The 21,377-nt window shown below is 42.7% G+C and overlaps 2 protein-coding genes across 2 annotated transcripts in view; one reads left to right on the top strand and one right to left on the bottom strand.

Annotated features, from left to right (window-relative positions):
- Positions 1-1,032, bottom strand: part of LOC109966116 (ninjurin-1) — a 12,493-nt gene extending 11,461 nt beyond the window's left edge. The window contains exon 1 of the mRNA XM_020610736.1: positions 730-1,032. Within this exon, the coding sequence (XP_020466392.1) occupies positions 730-1,020 (291 nt within the window). The 5' untranslated portion in view covers positions 1,021-1,032. The remainder of the gene's footprint in view (positions 1-729) is intronic.
- Positions 1,033-1,191: 159 nt separating this feature from the next.
- LOC109966132 (serine/threonine-protein kinase WNK2) overlaps positions 1,192-21,377 on the top strand; it is a 40,114-nt gene continuing 19,928 nt past the window's right edge. Inside the window, exons 1-12 of the mRNA XM_020610760.1 lie at positions 1,192-1,728; positions 2,079-2,891; positions 13,341-13,513; positions 13,650-13,868; positions 13,953-14,112; positions 15,639-15,727; positions 16,183-16,402; positions 17,397-17,676; positions 17,768-17,871; positions 18,167-19,021; positions 19,629-20,836; positions 21,070-21,123. Of these exons, the coding sequence (XP_020466416.1) occupies positions 2,259-2,891; positions 13,341-13,513; positions 13,650-13,868; positions 13,953-14,112; positions 15,639-15,727; positions 16,183-16,402; positions 17,397-17,676; positions 17,768-17,871; positions 18,167-19,021; positions 19,629-20,836; positions 21,070-21,123 (3,995 nt within the window). The 5' untranslated portion in view covers positions 1,192-1,728; positions 2,079-2,258. The remainder of the gene's footprint in view (positions 1,729-2,078; positions 2,892-13,340; positions 13,514-13,649; positions 13,869-13,952; positions 14,113-15,638; positions 15,728-16,182; positions 16,403-17,396; positions 17,677-17,767; positions 17,872-18,166; positions 19,022-19,628; positions 20,837-21,069; positions 21,124-21,377) is intronic.

Below are 21,377 nucleotides of genomic sequence, written 5' to 3'. Positions count from 1 at the left end.
GGGGTAAACTCCAACACATGGCGGCTAAGCTGGGGAGCTATGAGCAAGCCCACACCAGCCCGCCGCCTCTCACCGCGGGCAACTCCAGAGTAGTAGAGAGTCCAGCCTCTCTCGAGGAGTAAAGTTCCAGAGCCCAAGCTGTGCGTGGAGGTGAGCCCGACTATATCTAGCCGGTACCTCTCAACCTCCTGCACAAGCTCGGGCTCCTTCCCGACCCTACCAGGGACATATAGCCCCCGACAACATAGCTCCTAGGATCACTCGGGTACTCAAACCCCTCCACCACAATAAGGTGGTGGTTCAAGGAGGGGCAAATTATGCACTGCAAATTATGCCTTCATAAATGACCACAAATGTGAATCAACACCTCTTTGACAGAGTCCCAACAAAACTTTAACAATGTGAGCTTTGAACTGCCCAAGTATTTAGTGCATGACTGTTGCACTGAATTCAGTTACAGTATATTTTCCACTGTGCTCATTATGTCTATTTTGTTTGGAACTTGGAGTTCTCTATGTATGATGTATGAGCCTATGCCCCCAGTGTGTTACCCTTCTGTTCTCAGCTATATTGTTATTGCAAGAATGAGAAACTCATCCCAGCTTCATTTCTTGCACTTCTAAACTGAGCAGCCCACAACCTATCATACCAAGGTTATTCTACTTTAAAAACCCAGTATGGTACAATACGGTATTTAGCTGCTTGCTTTATAAAATGGTCTCATCTTACCTCAGTCTCACTTCTCCTGTTGCTGCTGCTCCTGCTGCTGCTGTTCATCATGATACTGCACTTCAGCTGCAGGATATACCTCTGAGAAAATGAGCTGCAAAGTGTAGGAGATAAGAAGAGAAGCTGGACCTGCAGGCAGATGAGCCGGCTTGACAGAGCAGCAGATGCATATGCACGTATTCTATTATGGCGCCACAACAACAGAGATATTATGTTATAGAGAATTATGTAAATATGTTGCACAGCTGGATGTTCAGTGGAACCGAAGGGAGTGAAGGGAATTTTGATCATTTGCAGGGAATAATCACTTTGTTATTTATTTGCGTTGACTCAGTCTTTGTTGGTCTTTTTACGTGAGACACAGTCACTCCAGCACTATAGCAGTATGAGCAGGCTGCCCCGAGGTGTCCCAGCGTGCTGTGTGATTGGACGCCCCTGTCGTTACCAGGGGCGTGGAACCAAGCGAGCTCAATGGGAAACACATTGGTGTACCTCACCGGTGTATTAACCTAATGAGGAGGGGAGATGATGGCAACCGAAAACAGTTGTCTGCGTAAATCAATTGCCGAGGGGACGACAAGGAAGCTCAAATTCCCCTTGTCTTAAAGCGGCCCGACTGACGGAGAAACACCGGGGAGACTCAGCATCGGTAGCTGCTGTATCTGCAGCCTGCGAAAAGAGGGATGCGAGGATTCGAGAGGAGATAACAAATAAAACAAATGTCATATTTTTTCTTCGACAGTAACTTATGGGGTCTGCGTTCAGTTAGCAAATGGCGAGTTGAACCTGAAATTGTTAACGGTGTCGTTGGAAAAGCTCTTGGGGAGGAAATGAGGATAACAGGCAGATAGGGCGTTTTAAAGTCCACCTTTTGTCGTGGACAGTCGGCTAACGTTAGCGGGGGTTTTCTGATACTGGAATTGGCCGTTTGCGTGGACCGTGTCGCTAGCGTGAGTTAGCCGAGGCTACTGGGTGGGTTTTCTTCGCTTTTTCAACTGGGTAAGTCAAATCTCTGTTTCATGTAAGTGCAACGTGAGCGTTTGCAGACCATTTAACTAGTATTATCTTATTGTTGGGTGTAATTTATCCCTAGTAAACATTAGTTCTGAATTGTAAAACTTAACGTTAACTTGCGTCGTCAGTTTTTCTTTGAGCGACGATGGCTTCTGCTAACAATATGTCTTTAACTCGTGGGCTTGTCTTTTCATCCACCTGCCTTTATTGACTCAAAGCAACTTAAACACCACAGGGGCGGACATCCGTAAACCCAATATTTATTTTCTGCATTGCCTCACACAGCAGGAAATAGTGAATTGTGTTAGGCTAACCGGCACATTTTTCTTTTGCAGCTCTTGAAATCGGATGAAATCTCGTCCATGCCATCCATCCCACTGTTGGTAGGGGCCTCTGCTGGCAAACTGCGTCATCGAGTGGGCGCTGCAGGTATTCATCTCTAAGTGTGCACGCTGGAAAGTCTAGCTATGGCACGAATGACATGGAAACCAAAGTGACTGAACTTTTAAATCACCATGGAGCAGGGCAATAAATCAAACTCCGAAACCCACCAACAGCTAAAATATCCATATACGCCAACCTCCAAGTGTGAACTGGCTACAAATATGCATAAGGTCACGGGTGATGGAAATATCAATCCTGTGGACTCAGTCGTGAGAGGGGGGAGTGACCCCAGTACATACCCTTCCTCCAGCTATCAGAGGAATGTGCATCAGAGATTCATAAGGAGAAACCTATGGTTTTCAGACACAGATGAGCAGGCATTTGAAGCACCTGAATGTGATGACAAGAATAAAATCCTAAACATAAACCTGCGAACAGTTGTGGACAGGGTGCGTGGGACTACCTCTGGGGTACAGGAGGGTTCCAGCACTGAAAGCCAAGTTGGGCAAAAAGAGAGCGCAAGTACCAATGACAAGGAGAAAGGTGGAGATGCATTAAATGTTACATGCAGTGATGGTGCTAGAAGTGCTGTCAAGGCAGCCAGTGAGGAGAATGAGGAAGAAGCAGAGATGAAAGCAGTCGCCACATCTCCCGGAGGAAGGTTCCTCAAATTTGACATTGAACTGGGAAGAGGGTCCTTCAAGACGGTCTACAAGGGTCTGGATACTGAGACTTGGGTGGAGGTTGCCTGGTGTGAGCTGCAGGTAATGTGCCTAAACTGTCCATTTGATTTTCAGTCTCTGTGACACCCCAGTTTTAGTGTAGACAAAGCATGTAAGTTTAAAAAGAGGCTGTTTTTTAATTTTTTACACTGGCAATAGAAATATATCAAATAACCACAAAAATACCAATTAATTTTTCTGCCGGACGTTGAGGTTGATTAGTGGATGAATGCCTGGCTGTCACGGGAAGCTCACTTTCTGTGCTGCTCTCTTTGTATGTGAAGGTTCATACATCATGATGTGTAAGGTCTTCAGGGAGCTGTCAATCAGCCATCTGCTAAATTGCAAATGGTTGCTAATAAATTTTAAATGGTTCACACAGCAAAGCATTTGTTGCTGCTCTGAAGATGCATTGAAGTAGAGTGATTAGCAGTTTTGCAAATGCACAAGGGGAGTCTGTCTTGTCTAGCATTACACAGATGGAAGAAAAACACCAACTCAGACTGTGCAGAAGTATTAACTAATTATTTCCGTCCTTTGGAGACTGCAGCAGGGATTATCTCTCTCGCCCTCTCCCTCTCTCTCCCAGGAGGCTTAAGGTGGGGACTACAGTAAGCACGACTGCCTCCCCCCAAAGAAAGAAAATCTGCACTGTGATTTGTTGTTTTTTCACAGTTCAGATTGAAATAGTTAAGGATTTCAACAGTTTTAAGTTCTGCCATTCTTCATTTTTGCTCGGGTCATTTGTCCAGCTAATGACACTGAACAGTTAGTGGACAGTGCAGGGAAGGCATGTGTGTGCTCTGTCCCAGCAGTGAGTCTGCATGTTATGAGCCGTGCTACTCCCTGCCTCTCTCCCTCTGTGCAACAGGAGGTAGGCAGACAGGAAGCAGCTGAAGTGTGCAGTACCCTACTGGGAACTGCATGGCCTCAATGAATACTTTGCCTAGGATACTGAAAACGTGCTGTGTTAGTTGCCCAAGAATACAGACTGCTTGATGTATCAAAAATATCTAAACCTGTTTTTTTTTTTTTATCACTGTAGCATCACAAGGCAGTGACTCATGTTATCACTGGAAAGGACTATAAAGATAACATACCAGTGGGTATGGGATGATTGAAGATCCAGTAGTGTTGACAGACACAGAATGACTTCATTTGGATGATATCATGTAGATTCATTCCTACATCTCCCTTAAATGCAGTTGGACTGATCATATGATAGGATGTGTAGAGGAAGCAATTTACTCTTTTATTTCTCCCTAGTGATCCAAAACCTCCCTCTAGTGGACAGTCAGTAATGGATGTTAAACACAATAGTGATGCTCGTCTCTTAGAATCGTGCTCTCATCTAGTTGCTTTTTCATATACGCCACTGCAGATCTAAGCCGAGTCTCCCATAAAAAATGGTTGGATAAGCAGAATCATATGTTGACCTGATCAATGTGTTTCATCAGGGTGCTCTCTGGCTCATTAACTTTATGAGCAGGTCAGAGCCATTGATTGAGAAATTGATTGCCTTTGTGTGGCTTTGTCTAAGTCTTTTTAAATTTTCTTGGTTAATGTTTGGACTGAAACTGACAGAACAATTTTGATTTTGATGATTAGAATAAATTGTCTTTTTTTTTTTTTTTTAAATCTTAAATCGCTTAAAATATATTGTCCAGGTTCTAAAACATGAGGATTTCCTGCATTTCTCAGACAAAACAAAACATTTGCTGATGCCAGCTTGGGCTTTAAGAAAATGTTGCGTCCCTTTTGGGCATGCACATGAGAAAATATGAGTCTTATTATGTCTAACCTATAGATCACAACCCACATGTATTTACTACAATAGACCAAGAAAACCAGCAGATGTTTGCATTGGAGACACCAGACCCAGAGGAATTATATGGGATTATCAAAATAGCAACAGTTCATTATTTCAGCTCTGAATAGTTTAATAGAGCTTTTATTCCATAGTGCACAAAACCACAATCAAAGTGTCATGTAAGTAATTTGCACAAAGTTTAGATGAAGTAGAGTGGGTAAATGTGGCAGCTGTGGCTCAGGAGGTAGAGCGTGTCGTCCCCTAATTGGGAGGTTGGCGACTCGAGTTCTGGCTTCTCCAGTCCACAAGTTGAAGTGTCCTTGAACAAGACACTGAACCCTAAATTGTTCCCTGTGATATCGCCGGTGTGTGAATGTGCGTGTGCTTGAGTGAATAGGTGAATGGGCAAATAGTGTGAAAGCGCTTTGAGTGTGCTGCAGTGGATAGAAAAGTGCTATGCAAGTATAAGAACATTTACCATTTAAATGGAACACATCTTGTTTCCCAGTCTGATACTATTGTAATCCAGTAAGTGACATGTTTTATTGACTTTCATGCGACAGTGGGAGATCGTAGCTCCAGTGGGCCTTATCAGCGTGCTTAAATGTTGTGCCGTTAACTGAGAAACACTGTGTAGTATATTAGGAATCACTGGTGTAATTGTGTTATGAACCTACACTACCCTCATATTCACTACCCTGTCTGTAGAAGATGAAGAGAAAGTGTTTTTCCTTGCTTCCAGTTGTCACATGGCTTTCTTGACTAGAAATTTTAGCGTTTATTCTTTGCATCTCTCTTCCTCCCCCTCTCCCAGCGTCTCACCCTCCCATGCCCATCTCCCCTACATCTTTGTTTCTGTGCCAGGCTGCTGGCATAACACAGATGGCCTTGGTTTAGGCAGGGATGTTATTCTGAGAGAAAGGTGTCTGAGTTTTTCATTGTTAAGACACACTTCTTGTGCTTTTCTTTGCCTTTGGTTATTATTGCTCACTAGAATTGATTTTTGAAACTCAGGAAACTTTGCCTTTCTGCCAGTTGTGGCTCTGTGTATAGATTTTTATCTCTGTGTTGAATGCTGTGCATGCATTTGCAGGCACATTTTACTTCCGACCTTGTACAGACTTCTCTCTGGTATTTGGCAGGGAGTTTGTTGTCCTGTACATGGCAGCGATATGATGGGTGTTTGTTGGAGATTAGGCCGTTCTTGAACCAAACAAACATAGCAAATCACCCTGTCAAACACTAGGTCATTGTCTTTGCTCCTGCATAGTGTTGAAGACGGTATCCAGGAATCCCAGGTGTTGCTCTTAAATGGTTTGACTTAAATGGTTTGAATCATATTTGTCAAATAGGAGTTTTTCTGTATTGAGGAGTATTTATCTTGTGTTGCTCATCTCACCTGTGGGGCCCCACAGGGATCTACGTATTCTTGGCGCAATTTTGTTTTTGTTATATTTGATCCGTTTGGGTTCAGTCTTCAGGAAATGTGGGTTATCTTGTCATTGTTATGCCGATGGCATCCACATTTACCTGTCTCTTAATGGGAAGAAGTGCCCGCCACGTCAAACTGGCGTGGATTTCCTGGGTGATATTAATATATTTTCAGTATGTTTCCTACACATTAACAAATGTAAACAGAATGTGTACTGTTTGGAACCTAGTGGTATTTGTAACGGCGATCTTTGACTGATTGCCCTATATTTTGAAACCCCAGCTAAAAAAAAAAAAAAAAAAAAAAAAAAAATGTGAGTTTTATTTGATAGTGCCCTTAAGATGAAAAAAATGGGTCAGTTCAGTGGTCAGAGCTCACTTCTTTCAGCTGAGATTATTAGTAAAACTTAAGCAATTGTTTTTTCATTCAGTGACTTAAACATGGTGGGGACTGGGTTTTTGCTGTGGTGGCTCCAAGACTGTGGAACAGACTTCCTCTACACATTAGGTCTGCCCTTTAGCACTTTAACCTGGGTTTAGAAAGGTGCTATATATGTTAACTTTCCTTTGCTTATTGGTGTCTCATAGATCAATATTCATACGACTAACAACAACAAACCCGTGACTACTCGGGTTGAAAAGAAACATAGATGGAGGTGCCAAAGTGGGTCATTGGTTACAGCCCATTTGGCATTAGTAGGCCCCACAAGAGCAGCCAGACCCAGCGGCTGTAGGTAATAGTGCCTTGTTAGCGGCCCCATCTTGAGGCATGCCTGGTTTCCCATGTCACTCAGCAAACTGACGATCCTGAAGGAAGAAGGACGAGCCTGTTAGAGCCACAGCAGTGTGGTCTGTGGTATAGCACCAGTGGGTTGGTTGACACAGGCTAGTCAATGAATATACTGTAGATGTAATACATAGAGGGCCATCACTAGCCAGCATTATTAAAACCTTTTTGCACAACCAGAATATGAGCACTTAAGAAGCTAACTTGGTACCTGCTGTTTTATTAGGTGCACCTGTATAAATGCAATCCAACACAACAACTTAGTCATATATTCAACTTTAAAAAGAGGATCATGCTCAGATTTGATCGACAGTGTCCGAAAGATATTTATGTTACTAGATTGTGTTACATATAGAGAATCTGAAGGTATGTCACGCCATGTTGAATGTTGGGAGAGGGGCACCATTTTTGGTGGGATGCGCTGTATTTACCTGCATACATTCTTGTTTTGGTTGCTTAAATTGTTTAGATGTTAATGTTGGCAGATAAACACAACAGATTAATTTCTGTCCTGTCTGCGCTCAAACTAAACACTTAAGTGAACATTTGGTCATAGTTTTGGATGAGAAGGGGTGAGGTGTGTGTGTGTATGTGTGTAGTAGAAGGCAGTGGGGATCACGGGGGACAGAGTTCAGTAAGGAGACAGCTGTGGGGAAGAAGTAGTACACAGATTAATGAATCCCATCTTGTTAATGTGAATTATGATTCTTAGCCAGCAGCTCCTATACCCTGCTGCTATGATCCCTTTTTGCCTACTGTAATCTGGAATAGTACTTGTAGTTAGCTTTTTAAAAATTATTATTATTATTTTTTTAACCAAAGGATTTTTGTTACTGGTTTTATTGTTGATGACCTGGGCAGTATTTGGTAAAGGAACCACAGAAATGAAGGAAAGAGGCCTGATTTTACATTCTTCATGCAGGAAAAACCCTTGCTTGGATCAGGGTATTATGCTGATTCAAGGCCGTCTCTCTGGCTCTGTGCCCCCACACTGCAGTGGCTGATAAAATGCTTCAGGTTGCCAGGCCGCCCAGTTCAACTCCGGACGTCTATCCCCAGCACACCAGTCTTCTCTGCCTTGTCAGCTCCAACCCTCCTCATCAGTGATGTGCCCACACTTACTTTCGGGTTTGCACCAGTCCACACTGGCTTCATTAGGCTTTAGTCATTTACATGCATAGAGCACATTTGTGAATTTTTGTCTCAAGAGCAGAACAGATGGGTAAAATTGTCACTTTGGGTAAAATAGCACCACAGCTATTCATAGCTAGTGTGTTTTTTTTTTTTTTACAATAGGTCTGAGCCTCTGTGCATTACTGTGAAGCATGAATGGTTGGCATTTGTGCAGGGGTGTGTGTTGAAGATGTCACCACCAGCTGTCATCCCTCAGCTTCTGCTGGACACAGGTTTATACTGTTTATAGTTACAAATGATACAAATTACAAACAAAAAAGCCAAGAACTTGAACTGCAAATCTGAGTTCTGTTTATTTGGAAAAAAAAAATGGTTAGAATATTGTCATATGTTTACAGAAATATATTTGACTTTTACAGCTCACATACTTATGTCAGCAGTGTTTTAAAACACCAACCAGGCTCTAAACAAAGATGTGATCAGTCAGCAGTTGTCACGGCCATTGCATAAACATCAGTCTTTTGAGGAGGCAAGTGTGTAGTCAACATTTTCTTAAAATTCTTTGTCCCTGTGTCAAAGAACTGTTCGTCAGCCTGTGCAGTTGGTCTGTGACAAGAAAGAGGTTTATAGGAGGCTTGCATGCTGTAATCCACACTGACTACTGTTACTCCTAGTCATAGTTGGCCTGACACACTCATACACTTTATGCAGCAAGAGTGCCTTTCACTATGGGCCACTTAAAGTTCATTTCAAGTGAAACAGTGACTAAATCCTTTGGTTATGTCCTGTTAACTTCCATTCGTAATGGTCTTGGGGGTGCGATGGTGTCTGTTGTGCATGTCCTTCTCATTGCTATTTATTTATTTATTTAACTTCACTGACTCCCTGCACACCCAGACAACAGGGTAGTCATTTGGTCTTTTTTTATCACAGTATCTCAGCGACTTCAGTCCTGACATTTATGCTCCTTCCAGCTGCAGTGTGCCAGTTAACACACAGTTTGGGTGTTCAGTGGCTGCAAGTCATGGCTGTAACTCTGAAACAGAGGTGACCAACACAGCTGCTGGATAAAGCCTCCTTCAGTCATGACTGATGGGGCATCATTCAGCTGTGGGCAGTCTGCTGGCTCATGGCTCGCCTTGCATCAGCTTTTGTTACAGCAGCAAAAGCACTGCAATAGTCATCTGTTATTCAGGATGGGTGCAGAGGGTGGCAGGGTGGCTGAGTAAATTAACAAACCTCTTTCAACCTGGAAACCAGGGTTCTTGTCCTGTGATTCCAAACATCCTCATTGTGGTAAGTCATAGCTGTAGGGGTGTAGTTCTACAGCACTCTGACCTCCAGTAAAGAGAATGATCCTGCATGGACCAATAAAGCATCGCATGATCTTTGTGACTCAACCTAAGCCTTCATTGCCATGTTAAAAAGCTATACTATGGGCTAGTCACTCTGTGGTTAAAATGTAGCCAGGTAAGTGAGGAAGTGTGTGTGTGTGTGTGTGTGTGTGTGTGTAGAGATTGAGGCGAGTGTCTGCATGTTTACCTTTTAAATGTCATTAAGATTTAAACAGAGTCCATTTTCAGCTTTCTAAGTACAGCCTGTGAAATATTTTTTTTCTTAATCTCCTTGGTCACATTGAGTATGCCGGGTTTGCTGTAAAGGCTTTATAGAAGTTGTTTGACTATAAATCCCTGTTACACTATTGTTAATTAGTCCAAATGTTGCTAATCTGCTCCTCGTTAAGGAAGAATCAGAGCAGGGCCAGGTTAATGAGGCAAAGAGGAAACGGAAAGCTGTGATGAAAGACAACCCTGACATAGCATAGTGTGTAATTTAGCTGCCATAATTAGGACTAATGCTGAAACCTGTTGCTGTCCTAACATATTTAGTCCACTGACTGTGGATCTCATAGGTTCACTGATTCTAGAGATTTGAGTATCGGATAAAATCGGTCTTATGAGTGGTGCTATGAGACTAAGGAGATAAAGACGGACCAGGTGGTGCCTGTCTTCCACCTACTTTTTAGTATTGCTATTAAATATTATGGTGACTTGGGTCAGCTGCTTGGTCATTTTCTAAACTCATTGAGGCCAGAGTCCATAAAACATTATGGTCAAGATTTTTTAATACAGAACAAAGCCTCTTATCGTTCCTGTTACCTGCACTTTGCTACTGGCCTTTGCTCTCTTGTGATGTGCATTCAGACCTAAATTTGCTTCCCAGTTATATCTACAGTATGTGACAGCCACACAACTTATTTGTTGTAAATTGGAAACCTCACAGTCTCTTATAAAGGGCCATTAATGCAATAGACTAATCAGTGAATTTTTCCCCCTCCCCCACATATTTTAAAATATCATGAGTGATGTATTAACACAGATTAAAATTTTTTTGATTGAACAGTTAAAATTATTTATGCTAGTTCACAGTCGGCCATTATTTTATTTTTTTTATATTTCATTTTTCAGTTTCCTGTTGTAGACCGCAAACATTTTAAGGTAATGAGCGAATTTAATGGATAGTAATAGATTAGTCTTAATAAATGTCATGATTTATCTCTTTTGCATTTCTTAGTCTGACTCTATTTGTGGATATTATAAGTATATACTAATAGGAAATAATAGCAGCGTCATTCTGTTGACTCACCTGTCGACACACAATTGTGCACATTGTTGGTGTTGGTGATGTTGTTTCAGAAGCCACATGCAGGCTCGGAGATCTGGTGCACAGCATGGTGAGATACACAGCGAGACACATATCACTCCCAAGACTCACATTCGTACATGCGCACACACACCAGACAAAGTATATCACAGAGGCACCATTACACACGACTTGTTAAGCTCTTTGCAAGTGTGACTCATCATTACATTACATTTGAAATTCGAATGGCAGTGCAAACAGATTATATGATGTCTGTGTGTATGTACATGGATGTTTTCAGAATCTTATCAAGCTTGTGCTGTGCACTTGGCTAAAGACAAGGCTCAGAGTGTGGAACTACCCAGGCGAGGTTAAGACACACACATAGAAAGTCATAGTGGGCAGCAAGGCCACAAAAACAGATTGTGACAGGAGCAGGAAGTAATCTATAAAGCTGTGCTCCACTCTGTTGCCACCCACTACATTTGTTTGCTGAAATCTTTGTTTCACAGCCCTGGTAGCTCATAAAGCAACACAGACATATCAGAATCTAATTGTTTTTTGTTTTTTTTAATAAAAAAGCTCCAGTTATTTCACAGTTAATTGATGAAATAATCAGCCGTGTATAATATAAATATGGATTGAGCATGGCACAAACATTCACTTATGTGGAACCCTCAGTGTGTGCTTAAAGGAAAAATGGGAGAGTGAGTGGGGCTAGGGGAACAGTCTGTGGCCAGAGTATGGTGGGGGGTATTTGGGGAAAGCAGCAGGATTTCTAAAAGATGAAAGGAGAAATGATTAGATGAAGAGGAGGGAACAAGAAAATAAAACAGTAAAGAAGGGATAAGAGGGACAGTATCACTTAGAGGGAGGAAAGCTGCAGTGCTCAAGGGTTAACATTTTTCACTCTCTCTCTTTAGAACTGTGTTTCAAGTAAATGTCGGCCCATGTGCTGCTTCTGTGCAGCAAAGTACTCTTGGGGATAACGGAGCCCATGTTGGTCGGTCCCAGCCTTCCATTGCTCAGCTTGTCTCAGTAGAATGGGTTCTCTGCAGAACTGAATTATTCATGTGACTTCAGAAGAGTGCAGTGAAAATCCCCAACCCCCACACACTTGCACACAAAACCTGATAGCTACATTAACACACACACACACACACACACACACTCCATGCTTTATCATCCTTTCACTCCTGTCTGCCACACAGTGCATCGCAGAACATCTTGTTTCATTGATATTTTTTAGGTTATTGAGGCTGATTTTAATTTGTCCTGCTATTTCATCTCACAGGGAGTTGACTGTGGCTGAATAATTAAATAGATTAAATCTCACCAGGTTGTGCCCACTGCATTCTACCGTCATTGTCATCGTCTTTGAGGGGTGGGGTCGTGTTTCTAGCCCATGCTTAGTGCTGAATGTATGTACGCATTTGTTATGCGAGTTGTTGCTGGGGTGTTAAAAATAAATACACTGTAGTGAAGAAACCCTTGGCACTACTTAGAGCAAGGTGTTCCCAGAGTGGGGTCAGAGAATCGGAGGGGGAAGGGATTGAGAGGGTGCAGGTTAGTGAAGATGTGTTTCTCTGTGCCTGTGTGGATGTCTGGTGATGAAGAAGGGAGTGGCTAGTGTTAAGGTTGCAGAGGGGGAGATGGATTGCAGATAAGGGGGAGGGGGGAAAGGAGGAAAAGGTAGTGGATGAGGTAGTGAGCAAACAAGTGTAGAAGGAGAAAGATGGAAGAGATCGATGATGTGTACCATTTAGCTGCAGTTTATTCTGGGTGTGACCGTTTTACTGTGCAGAAACATTCTCCCCCAGAGTCACTGTGGTCTGTCACCCAAAAATGTTTTTCTTGAGAAATGAAAGCAAAACAAGTGAAAAATCAGCTCTGACTTGTATTATACTTTAATTATAAACGTATTATGCACATGCGGGACATGTTTATATTGATCAAGGTTCTTCCCACACAGAAAACTACAGACTGTCATCTTTGTTTTTATGAAAACTCAGGGTTGATCACAGTGACGAGGGGTTGCAGGGGGAGTGTATGAGAGATATGGCATGTTGTGATGAGTTGACTTAAGTGGCATCATTGCTTCATTCACATTTCCAGTCCGCAAGTTTGTGTTTTGGTTTTGGTGTTTTGGTTAGCCATGCTACTAATATAGCCTACTCTACGTTAGCACCAATTCTACTACCAATATGTCAATTTTAAAAAAACACTTTAGATAAAAAAAAAACACTAATATTCAATAGCCTAACCAAAGAAAGTGCATGGTTTATCATTGTGGTGTGTTAACTGTGGTCCAAATTCAAGAGTGAATAACAGTGTGACCTACATTTGAGAATGACAGCAGTGAATGCTCATGCTAACAAGGTAAAGAAGAGTCTTTTGCCCAGGGGTGTCCACGCTCCTATGGAGAGAGCTGTGTTTTTCACACATTTGAAAGAAGGCAGACCCTTGATTTGAAATATGAATGAGAATGCACGCTCATCCACGGTCTGCACGAGGGTATGGTTTACTGAAATTTACTGGATTCATGAATTTAGAAATCACAGGGTTGTGCCTCCGATGTAATGGCCTCATTCATTTGGTAGTTCTTGTGAAGCAAATATGTAAAGTGTCTGTTGTTAGGGTTTCATATTCATTATTTCTCTCTGCTGCCTCTCTTGTCTTTCCCCAGGACCGTAAGCTGTCAAAAGTAGAACGTCAGCGCTTTAAGGAGGAGGCAGAGATGTTGAAGGGTCTACAGCATCCCAACATTGTTCGTTTTTATGACTTCTGGGAGTCACCCCTCAAAGGGAAGAAATGTATTGTTCTAGTAACAGAGCTCATGACGTCAGGAACACTAAAAACGTGAGTAATAGTAAAGGTAGTTCAAATAACTGCAAAGGTAACATCACACTTTCAAGTATCTGTCTGTCAGACAGATGTTTGCAAAGGTTACCACTGAACTCACCATTAAAGGTGTATCTCCTTTTCCTTCCTACAGCTATCTAAAACGTTTCAAGGTAATGAAGCCCAAGGTGCTGAGGAGCTGGTGTAGACAGATCCTGAAAGGCCTTCATTTTCTCCACACCAGGACCCCTCCCATCATTCATAGGGACCTCAAATGTGACAACATCTTTATCACTGGACCTACAGGGTCGGTCAAAATTGGGGATTTAGGACTGGCGACTCTCAAGGCAGCTTCATTTGCGAAGAGCGTTTTTTCCTTGGAACGTTAGCTTGGCAGATGTACGATTGTTACACTAAAGAAGTAAAATGACATATCCCCTGGGCATTCTTTTGTTTCAGGCACCCCAGAGTTCATGGCTCCAGAGATGTATGAGGAGCACTATGATGAGGCTGTGGATGTCTACGCCTTCGGCATGTGCATGCTGGAGATGGCCACCTCCGAATATCCTTACTCCGAGTGTCAGAATGCTGCTCAGATTTACCGCAAAGTGACTAGTGTGAGTCCAGATGCTGAACAGTTTTCCAGTTTGTTTCCGAAATGAGATATTAAGGAAAATATTTGTCTGAGAACTTATACATACTGTAAACAGCTCAATTATAATCAATATAAATCGCCTATAATAAAATATAACCTGCACTAATTGTGCTTTAGCTATTACTCATACAGCTATAACTAGTAGCCCATACATGTATTAATAATTTCAATAAAGCATCATAAAAAGATTCAGAAATATTCATATATCAAAAGCAAAATGATTACAAATGGACTCCTCACTCTCCTGCCAGTGTAACCCACGATAATTTTGTTCAGCAAATTGTCAGCGAAAAAAGCTTGTTTCTTTAAAAAAGTAGCCAATGAGGTATAGTAAAGTCAGGGATGTTTTAGCTGCTTCACCTCATAATAAGCCCAGGAAGTTTTTAATTGCAGAAATATAAGCTTTGCTTTGTTGTTTTCAGCAATTTATACAGTATTTCAGCCTTTAATTTCTTAGGTCTAATCTAATGAGCCATATGGAGTCACAGTGGGAGTTTCACAGTTTTTCAGATAAAGCCTGATGGCTGTGTTCCATTCTTTTTTTGATAAGGGTGTTTCTCCTAGCAAAGCATATTGCAAACAGTGTTAAATTAGGGGGTGTTTACAGTCATGATAGACTTCCTAATTTGATGAAGTGTATTGATTTTTCTGTTCTTGAGACTTGGCAAGGTTGGAATCTGAGGGATGACCCCTTTATCTGATGTTAAGGAAACAAAGGCTCTGTGCCCATATTAGTGGTCAGGCAGCATCAGTGCAGCTGTCTACTGTTCTCTGTGTTATGTTACTGTGTACACATCAGAGTGCCCTGCAGGGACCACTGCAGGATATTAATAGGAGATTGATCCAAGAGAAATCCTGATGGCTTTATATTATTCTATTGGTCCATGAGTACATACATACATCATGTAGCTGCATGATTGGTAGGATTGATAATGTTGAGGATGCACATTTAGGTCCTTATTTCATAGATACAGAAAGTGTCTTGTTCAATAATGTATGATCTCACACCTTATGTCAACACCCCACAATGCTGAACCAGAGAGAGAATAACTGGCAGAGCTATGTCTGCAAAGAAGGTCAGATTATCAGAGTGCTAAGCTAAAAAAAATTTGTATTATCAAAAGTTTCACAGTTTTAAAGGTGATATTCCAACCAAAATGAACTCAGTATCAAACTGTTTCATGGTGGAAGAGTGAAAATTTCTGCCTAATCTACTTTTTCAGTCTTTCCATTTTCTCAGGATGTTCTGAACAGTCAAATACCATAGGATGTTAGACCAAGCGTTTTGTAGTTGTTGATTGCAAGCAAAACAACCTTAGTAAACAGGACACACTCAAGACCACTGCTTGTTTTGACAAATGGAAGAGCTGGAGACAAGTGCTCCAACATGCACACATCCAAATATGGATGGAAGTTGTTACCTTTCATCAGTACAGTAGCCTTTTGCAGCCAATCTGCAGCATTGCATTTATATTTCCTTTTCCTCAGGGAGTGAAGCCAGCCAGTTATAACAAGGTCATGCATCCTGAAATCAAGGAGATTATTGGGGAGTGTATCTGCCAGAAGAAGGAGGAGCGGTGAGTAAATGTCCCAATCATTGTCCTGTGTCCAACCAGCAGGACCCATAAGGCACCCTCTCATCTTTCATGCTTTGTCTTTCTTCCCCCACTTCATTGCTGTGATGCTGACAGTTAGGCTCTCAGCAATACTGCAGTCTCCCTTCATACCTGTAGGGTGTCTTTCAATTTGGTTGCATAATTAGTTTATGTACAGAGGGGAAATTAACCTATAATTAGCTTTCTCTGGCTTTTTTTTTGTTTTACTCATGAATGATTGGGTTTAGTAAGTGACTTTGTCCCAGCAGCAGAGATAATGCATGACCATGTGTAATGTAATTACTGTGTTAGACTATTCCCAGATGTCCTTTCACAATCAACATACCACAGTTCTAGTACCACAGCAAACAACATTTATACCAAGTCTATCTCCAAGCCATCAACATTACAGATAAGTTTGCTGCTCCTTCTCACAGGTATACCATCAAGGACCTTCTGAACCATGCATTCTTTGCTGAAGACACAGGTGTGAGGGTGGAGCTGGCTGAGGAGGATGATGGGAAAAAAGCCTCAATAGCCCTCAGACTGTGGGTGGAGGACCACAAGAAGTTGAAAGTGAAGTACAAGGACAGTGGAGCAATTGAGTTCATGTTTGACCTGGAAAAGGAGGTCCCTGAGGTTGTTGCACAAGAGATGGTGAGTGAATAATTGAATATATTAACAGATCACACTCATAAAAAATCTGAAGATAAATCTTGGTTTTGAACCCTGTCAATTTGGTTGACATTGTGCTTTCCATGTTAAAGTTTTTGATTGTCATCTAGGAATAGTTGATCCTTTTCAACATCCTCTAAATATGTTCTCTTTCAATAATAAGGTAGTTTTAACCCATGGTAGGAACGCAGTTGGTCATGCTCTACATGTGTCTGTGGCTTATTGTGTTCTGGCTGCTGGCAATGCTCATATCTCCATCAGGGACTGCACTCAAATGCAGATTGCTGGTGATAACTTAATCTGCTGTTCCAGGAATACAGTTACTGCAGTTTTACTTTTTCTTGGTTATGAGACAAAAAGAGAGTCATCAGATAAGGTAGTCACAGGCCCAGCAATGTAGACCTGTCCCAGGGGAAAAAAAGATATATCTTGAATTGAAACCTAATTTATCCCCCAGCCCACCCTGTATTGATTAATCTGGATCTCTGGTTATTCAGTCTGATTGTTGCACTAATGATGGCTGATTGCTTTACTCTCTGTTTTAAAATGAAATCTTAGACTATATGCATACTGAGTTTTATGCTGCACAGCAGGTAATGAATATGCTTTATTGAAATTACATTCGGTTTAGTATGCACATCATAATTGCTCGACTGTTATTTTTTACAAGAACTATTATCTTGTTTTGCTAAATTGGCAATCATGTCTAATCCTAATAATTTTTTTGTATGCATGCATTGTTACTTGGAGATGTAAGAGTCCAGATAGTTCTGTTGCATACAATGAGCAAAGCTGCAGATAAGAGGAGTAGTTTCTCACTGCTCTGATCCCCTGAAAACAGATTTTCTATTCCTTCCTTTTTCTTGCTTTCTCTCTTCGTCACACTCCCCTCTTTCAATCCGCCTTCTCTTCTCTCACATGCTTAGTGCTAAAAATACCCTAGAATTCATCCTCTTCCCTTTTTTTTTTTTGTCAGGTGGAATCTGGCTTCTTCCATGAGAGTGATGCCAAGACTGTGGGAAAGTCTATCAGGGACCGTGTGGCACTGATCAAATGGAGAAGAGAGAGAACAGTGTCTGCTGCAGTTCTACTGGATCAGGGTGAAGGAGCGCAGAGGGTCCAGATGACACCTTCTCAGAGCATCTCTGCTGGGGCTTCACATGTTGGACAGCCCCCTTTGCTGGAACCAGAAGAGCCAGAGGCAGACCAGCACAACAGGCTGCATAATCTACTAGCCAGTACCACTTCAGCAACATGTAAAAGATTAGGTTTTCCTCCAGTATTAAACACATGCACCTAATCTTGGGACTTTTTTTTTATGAATGCTTGATTTGTGTTTCTGTGTAGCAGACAGTGGCATGGGCTCTACTGTGTACTCAGACTCCCACAGCAGCCAGCAGAGTGTCCTCTACCAGTCCCTGCTGGAACCAATCACTATGGCAATGCAGCAGGTCTGTATCAGGAGCATACACACCCAGGTGGACCATATACATTCAGATTAATTAAACTACATACACTCTTTGAAAGCAACCATCGATCACGTGGCCTTAGAACCAATCACAGACACTGTGTCAACATGCAACTGTACTTTTTTTTTTGGACATGTGAGGATAATTTTTCATTAAGCCAGGTACATTACACGCATATGTATGTGTTCTCACTCATCTTATCATATAGTTCTCTTTTTAGGTTATGATTTGTTCATTTTAAATAACATGTTTTGCTTTTGGGTTGCTCTTCAATCAGTGCCAGAGCAGTAACCCTTTGAGAGACCAACCTCACTCCTGTGAAAAGGGTGAAGTATGGGGGTCAACACTGAACCCAGAGCTCTGGACTCGACTGGGAGCTGCAGCTCGGAGAGGAAGTGCCCCTGTTATTGACAATCACAAGACAAACCACATTGCTCAATTCCATGCACTCATTCAGTCTGAAAGATCGGTCAGTCCCACCCCCACGGTACTGGAGCACCAGTTAGAACTTAGCCCATCTGAAGTTCACTCAGAGGCTGGGGATTGGTTCTCCTCTCAGCGTCCTTTGCCAGTGCTACAGGTCTCTCCTGTCTGTGCACTGCCTGAGCATCGCCGTCTTAGTGATGCCAGCATCATACCACCATCAGAGGTGACCAGTGAGAACTTAAAACTGGGTATAAGAAGTGGACGCAGACATTCTGACCTTAGTAGTCTAACCTCTCGCCATAACCATCATTGTGCAGTGCAAAGAACCCACATGTGCCAGGCCTGCCTGTCTTTGCTTCTTTTGAGGTCCAGAGGGAGCCACTACCAGCCTTGGGTTGTTATGCCAGCACACCACGTATCATCTGGTGGAACAATAACTGCTCCTGGTTATGGACGGCCGAAAGGTTCGAGCGATTGCTCTGATTTCTCACTGCTTCAGAAATCCCTGTTAAATATAATCAACCGCAAAGCAGCCCCCCAAGCATCACTGCTGCACCCCTCAGCTGTCCACAGACCTGCCCAGAGTGAGGGTAGCATGAGGGGTCATCTCCTGAGGGGCATTTCAGATGGGGACCAAGAACCCCTCCAAGACTGTGGGGATAGATTGTGTGCCGGAGAGCAGGAAGTTACCGGGGCTGTGGGAGTGGTAGGTCTTGACAGCAGACAAGTTGTTTTAGTTTCCCATAAGGGCCAACACCTGCTTCATTGATTTCGCCCAGCTTATAGAAGATACAAGCTTCTTCTGCATGGAGCTGATCCTGTCTCCTCTCTGTTGATTGCGTATTGCTGCCGCATAGAGTTCCAGAGCTGACCATCTTAAATATCATAAGCTTGCTCATGTCAGAAGGCAATGGCACAATCTCTTAAAAAACATGCAACCCTGCTGATTAACTTTAACCAATCTCTTCTAGAACTGAACTAGATTTTACAATTTTCCTTTCTGCTTTACTGTTCCAATGCTACAGCTTAGCTTAACATGGATAGATGGCCTCTGACTGAAGGACAAGGGGTGACGGGTGACTGTCTGATCTCCCTCCTGTCACACTGTATTGCTAGTTCTCCCTTGTGTCCTTATTTTATCTTGCACCTGTCACTGCTTGCTTGTTGAAACAGATGTTCAGTTAACTTATTTCTATTATCATACTTGCATCTGTAGCTGGTACATTTGTTGGTTTTGTGGGATTTTGTCCCTGACCAGTAAAATTCCCCCTCAAAAGGGTCTGACTTGAATTTCTCTACCTTTGTGTTTTTAGACCGGTTCTGCAGGTCACCAGAATCAGTCGTCTGTCCAGGGCATGCCTTCCTCCAGCACAGCAGTGAACACACCACTGCAGTATCTCCAGCCTGGACAAAGCTACCCTGCTCCTCCATATGTTGGTCAACCTGGTGCTGCAGCACTAGCTCCGGCTAGTCAATGTTCAGTCAACACACAACATGCAGCCAGTTCTGCTAGCTGTATACCTCAAAGTGTGCAACAAACCCAAGCTACACCAATTATTTCATTGTCAGCTGTGTCTCAACATATTGCACAGAGCTACCAAGCATCATGCCAACAACAGCAACGGGAGACGGCAGCAAACTCTTTGACTTTTCCCTTGCAAGTCCAGCAAACTCAGAACTGCATTGCCCCAGTTGAATCAGGATATTCTACTCCAGTTCAGCAACAGACTGCAGAAACAGCAGCAGCCATCCAACCAGCACAGCAGCCAGCACAAAGCTACCTTCTTGCATCTGTAGCTCCAACGGTGGAAGCCACAGCCAAGTCTCATCCTGCACAAGTTTCTGGCGCACTGCAGCAGGTCCAAGCCACAGTCAAACTGCCAAGTCAGCAGCCTGCCCAGAGCTCCTCCACACCAGCACTTTATAGCCAACAGATAGTCACTCAGCATGAGCACCAACAGCCCTTACAGCAAAATACACAATCTAGTACACAACAAATACAAAATGTTGGGCAGGCTTATATTCAGCGTAGCCAAGAAACTGTACATCCCACACACCAACAAATGGCACAGCAGCCCATCAGCCAGTCTCATAGTCTACAGTCTATTGATCAGCAGCAAGTACATGCCCCAGCTCTACAGCTGCACTGTCAGAAAGCCGTGCAAACACCAATTCCACAACAAAGCCAGGATGTATCCCATTCTATGGTCCAACAGGTTCAGACCCCAGCTTTGCAGCCTCATCCCTCAGCAACTCCAGTTGGTCAGGTTGCAGATGCCCATCAGAGTTACCTTGGTCCAGGTCTACTTGATGCTGCCTCTCAGAGCTATGCACATTGCACCCTGAATGTGCTGCAGCAACAGGCTGCTCCAGCTCAGAGCCAGTACCTGCCTGTCCAGTCGACTGCGGTTCCACAGGCTTATGGAGGAGCTAATCAGGTAGTACCTCCTCTGAGCCTTCCAGTCTCCTCCCAGCATAGCCAGGCTGCACATATCACCCAGCAGGTGAGCGTACGATGCTGGTGATAACTATACATTACATTGTGGCAAGCTGGCATGCATGGTGGGTCAGTTTTTAAATTTTTCATCCCTCCAGTGACAATGTTTTATTATCAGTTTCAACCCCAGCTTTCCTGAATCAGGCTGAACTCCTTGGTCAGTTTGAGACTAGAGAAAAAAAGCTAACTTTTTAATGTAAATGCTCTTATAAGTTTTGGTCCTGCTCATTATGGTGCCTGGTTTTGATTTGGTGCAGCTGTGTTAGTGGACAGTCGATGAATGGAACAAATGATCAGCTCAGTAAACAGAGGTATCCTCAGACAATAGCCAATACAGAAATAATGGAAGCAGTAATGAAAACAAATACAATGGTTTTAACTGCTGCATCTGCCAGCCCTCCCAGGCTGTGTCTGTTTTGTGGTACTAAGTAGTCCTGTAGATTCTGATTCAGTCTAAACTTAGAGATGGGATGGAAAATGTGAGCTATTCTGATCTGGGTCAATGGCAGGAAATGCATATTTCCAAAATGAGAGGTGAAACTGGGTTCCTTGCTGTTATTGAACT

The sequence above is a fragment of the Monopterus albus genome, unplaced genomic scaffold (genome assembly GCF_001952655.1).
Source record: "Monopterus albus unplaced genomic scaffold, M_albus_1.0 scaffold106.1, whole genome shotgun sequence".
In the NCBI taxonomy this organism is placed as follows: domain Eukaryota; kingdom Metazoa; phylum Chordata; class Actinopteri; order Synbranchiformes; family Synbranchidae; genus Monopterus; species Monopterus albus.
This window is presented reverse-complemented; position numbering and strand designations above follow the sequence as displayed.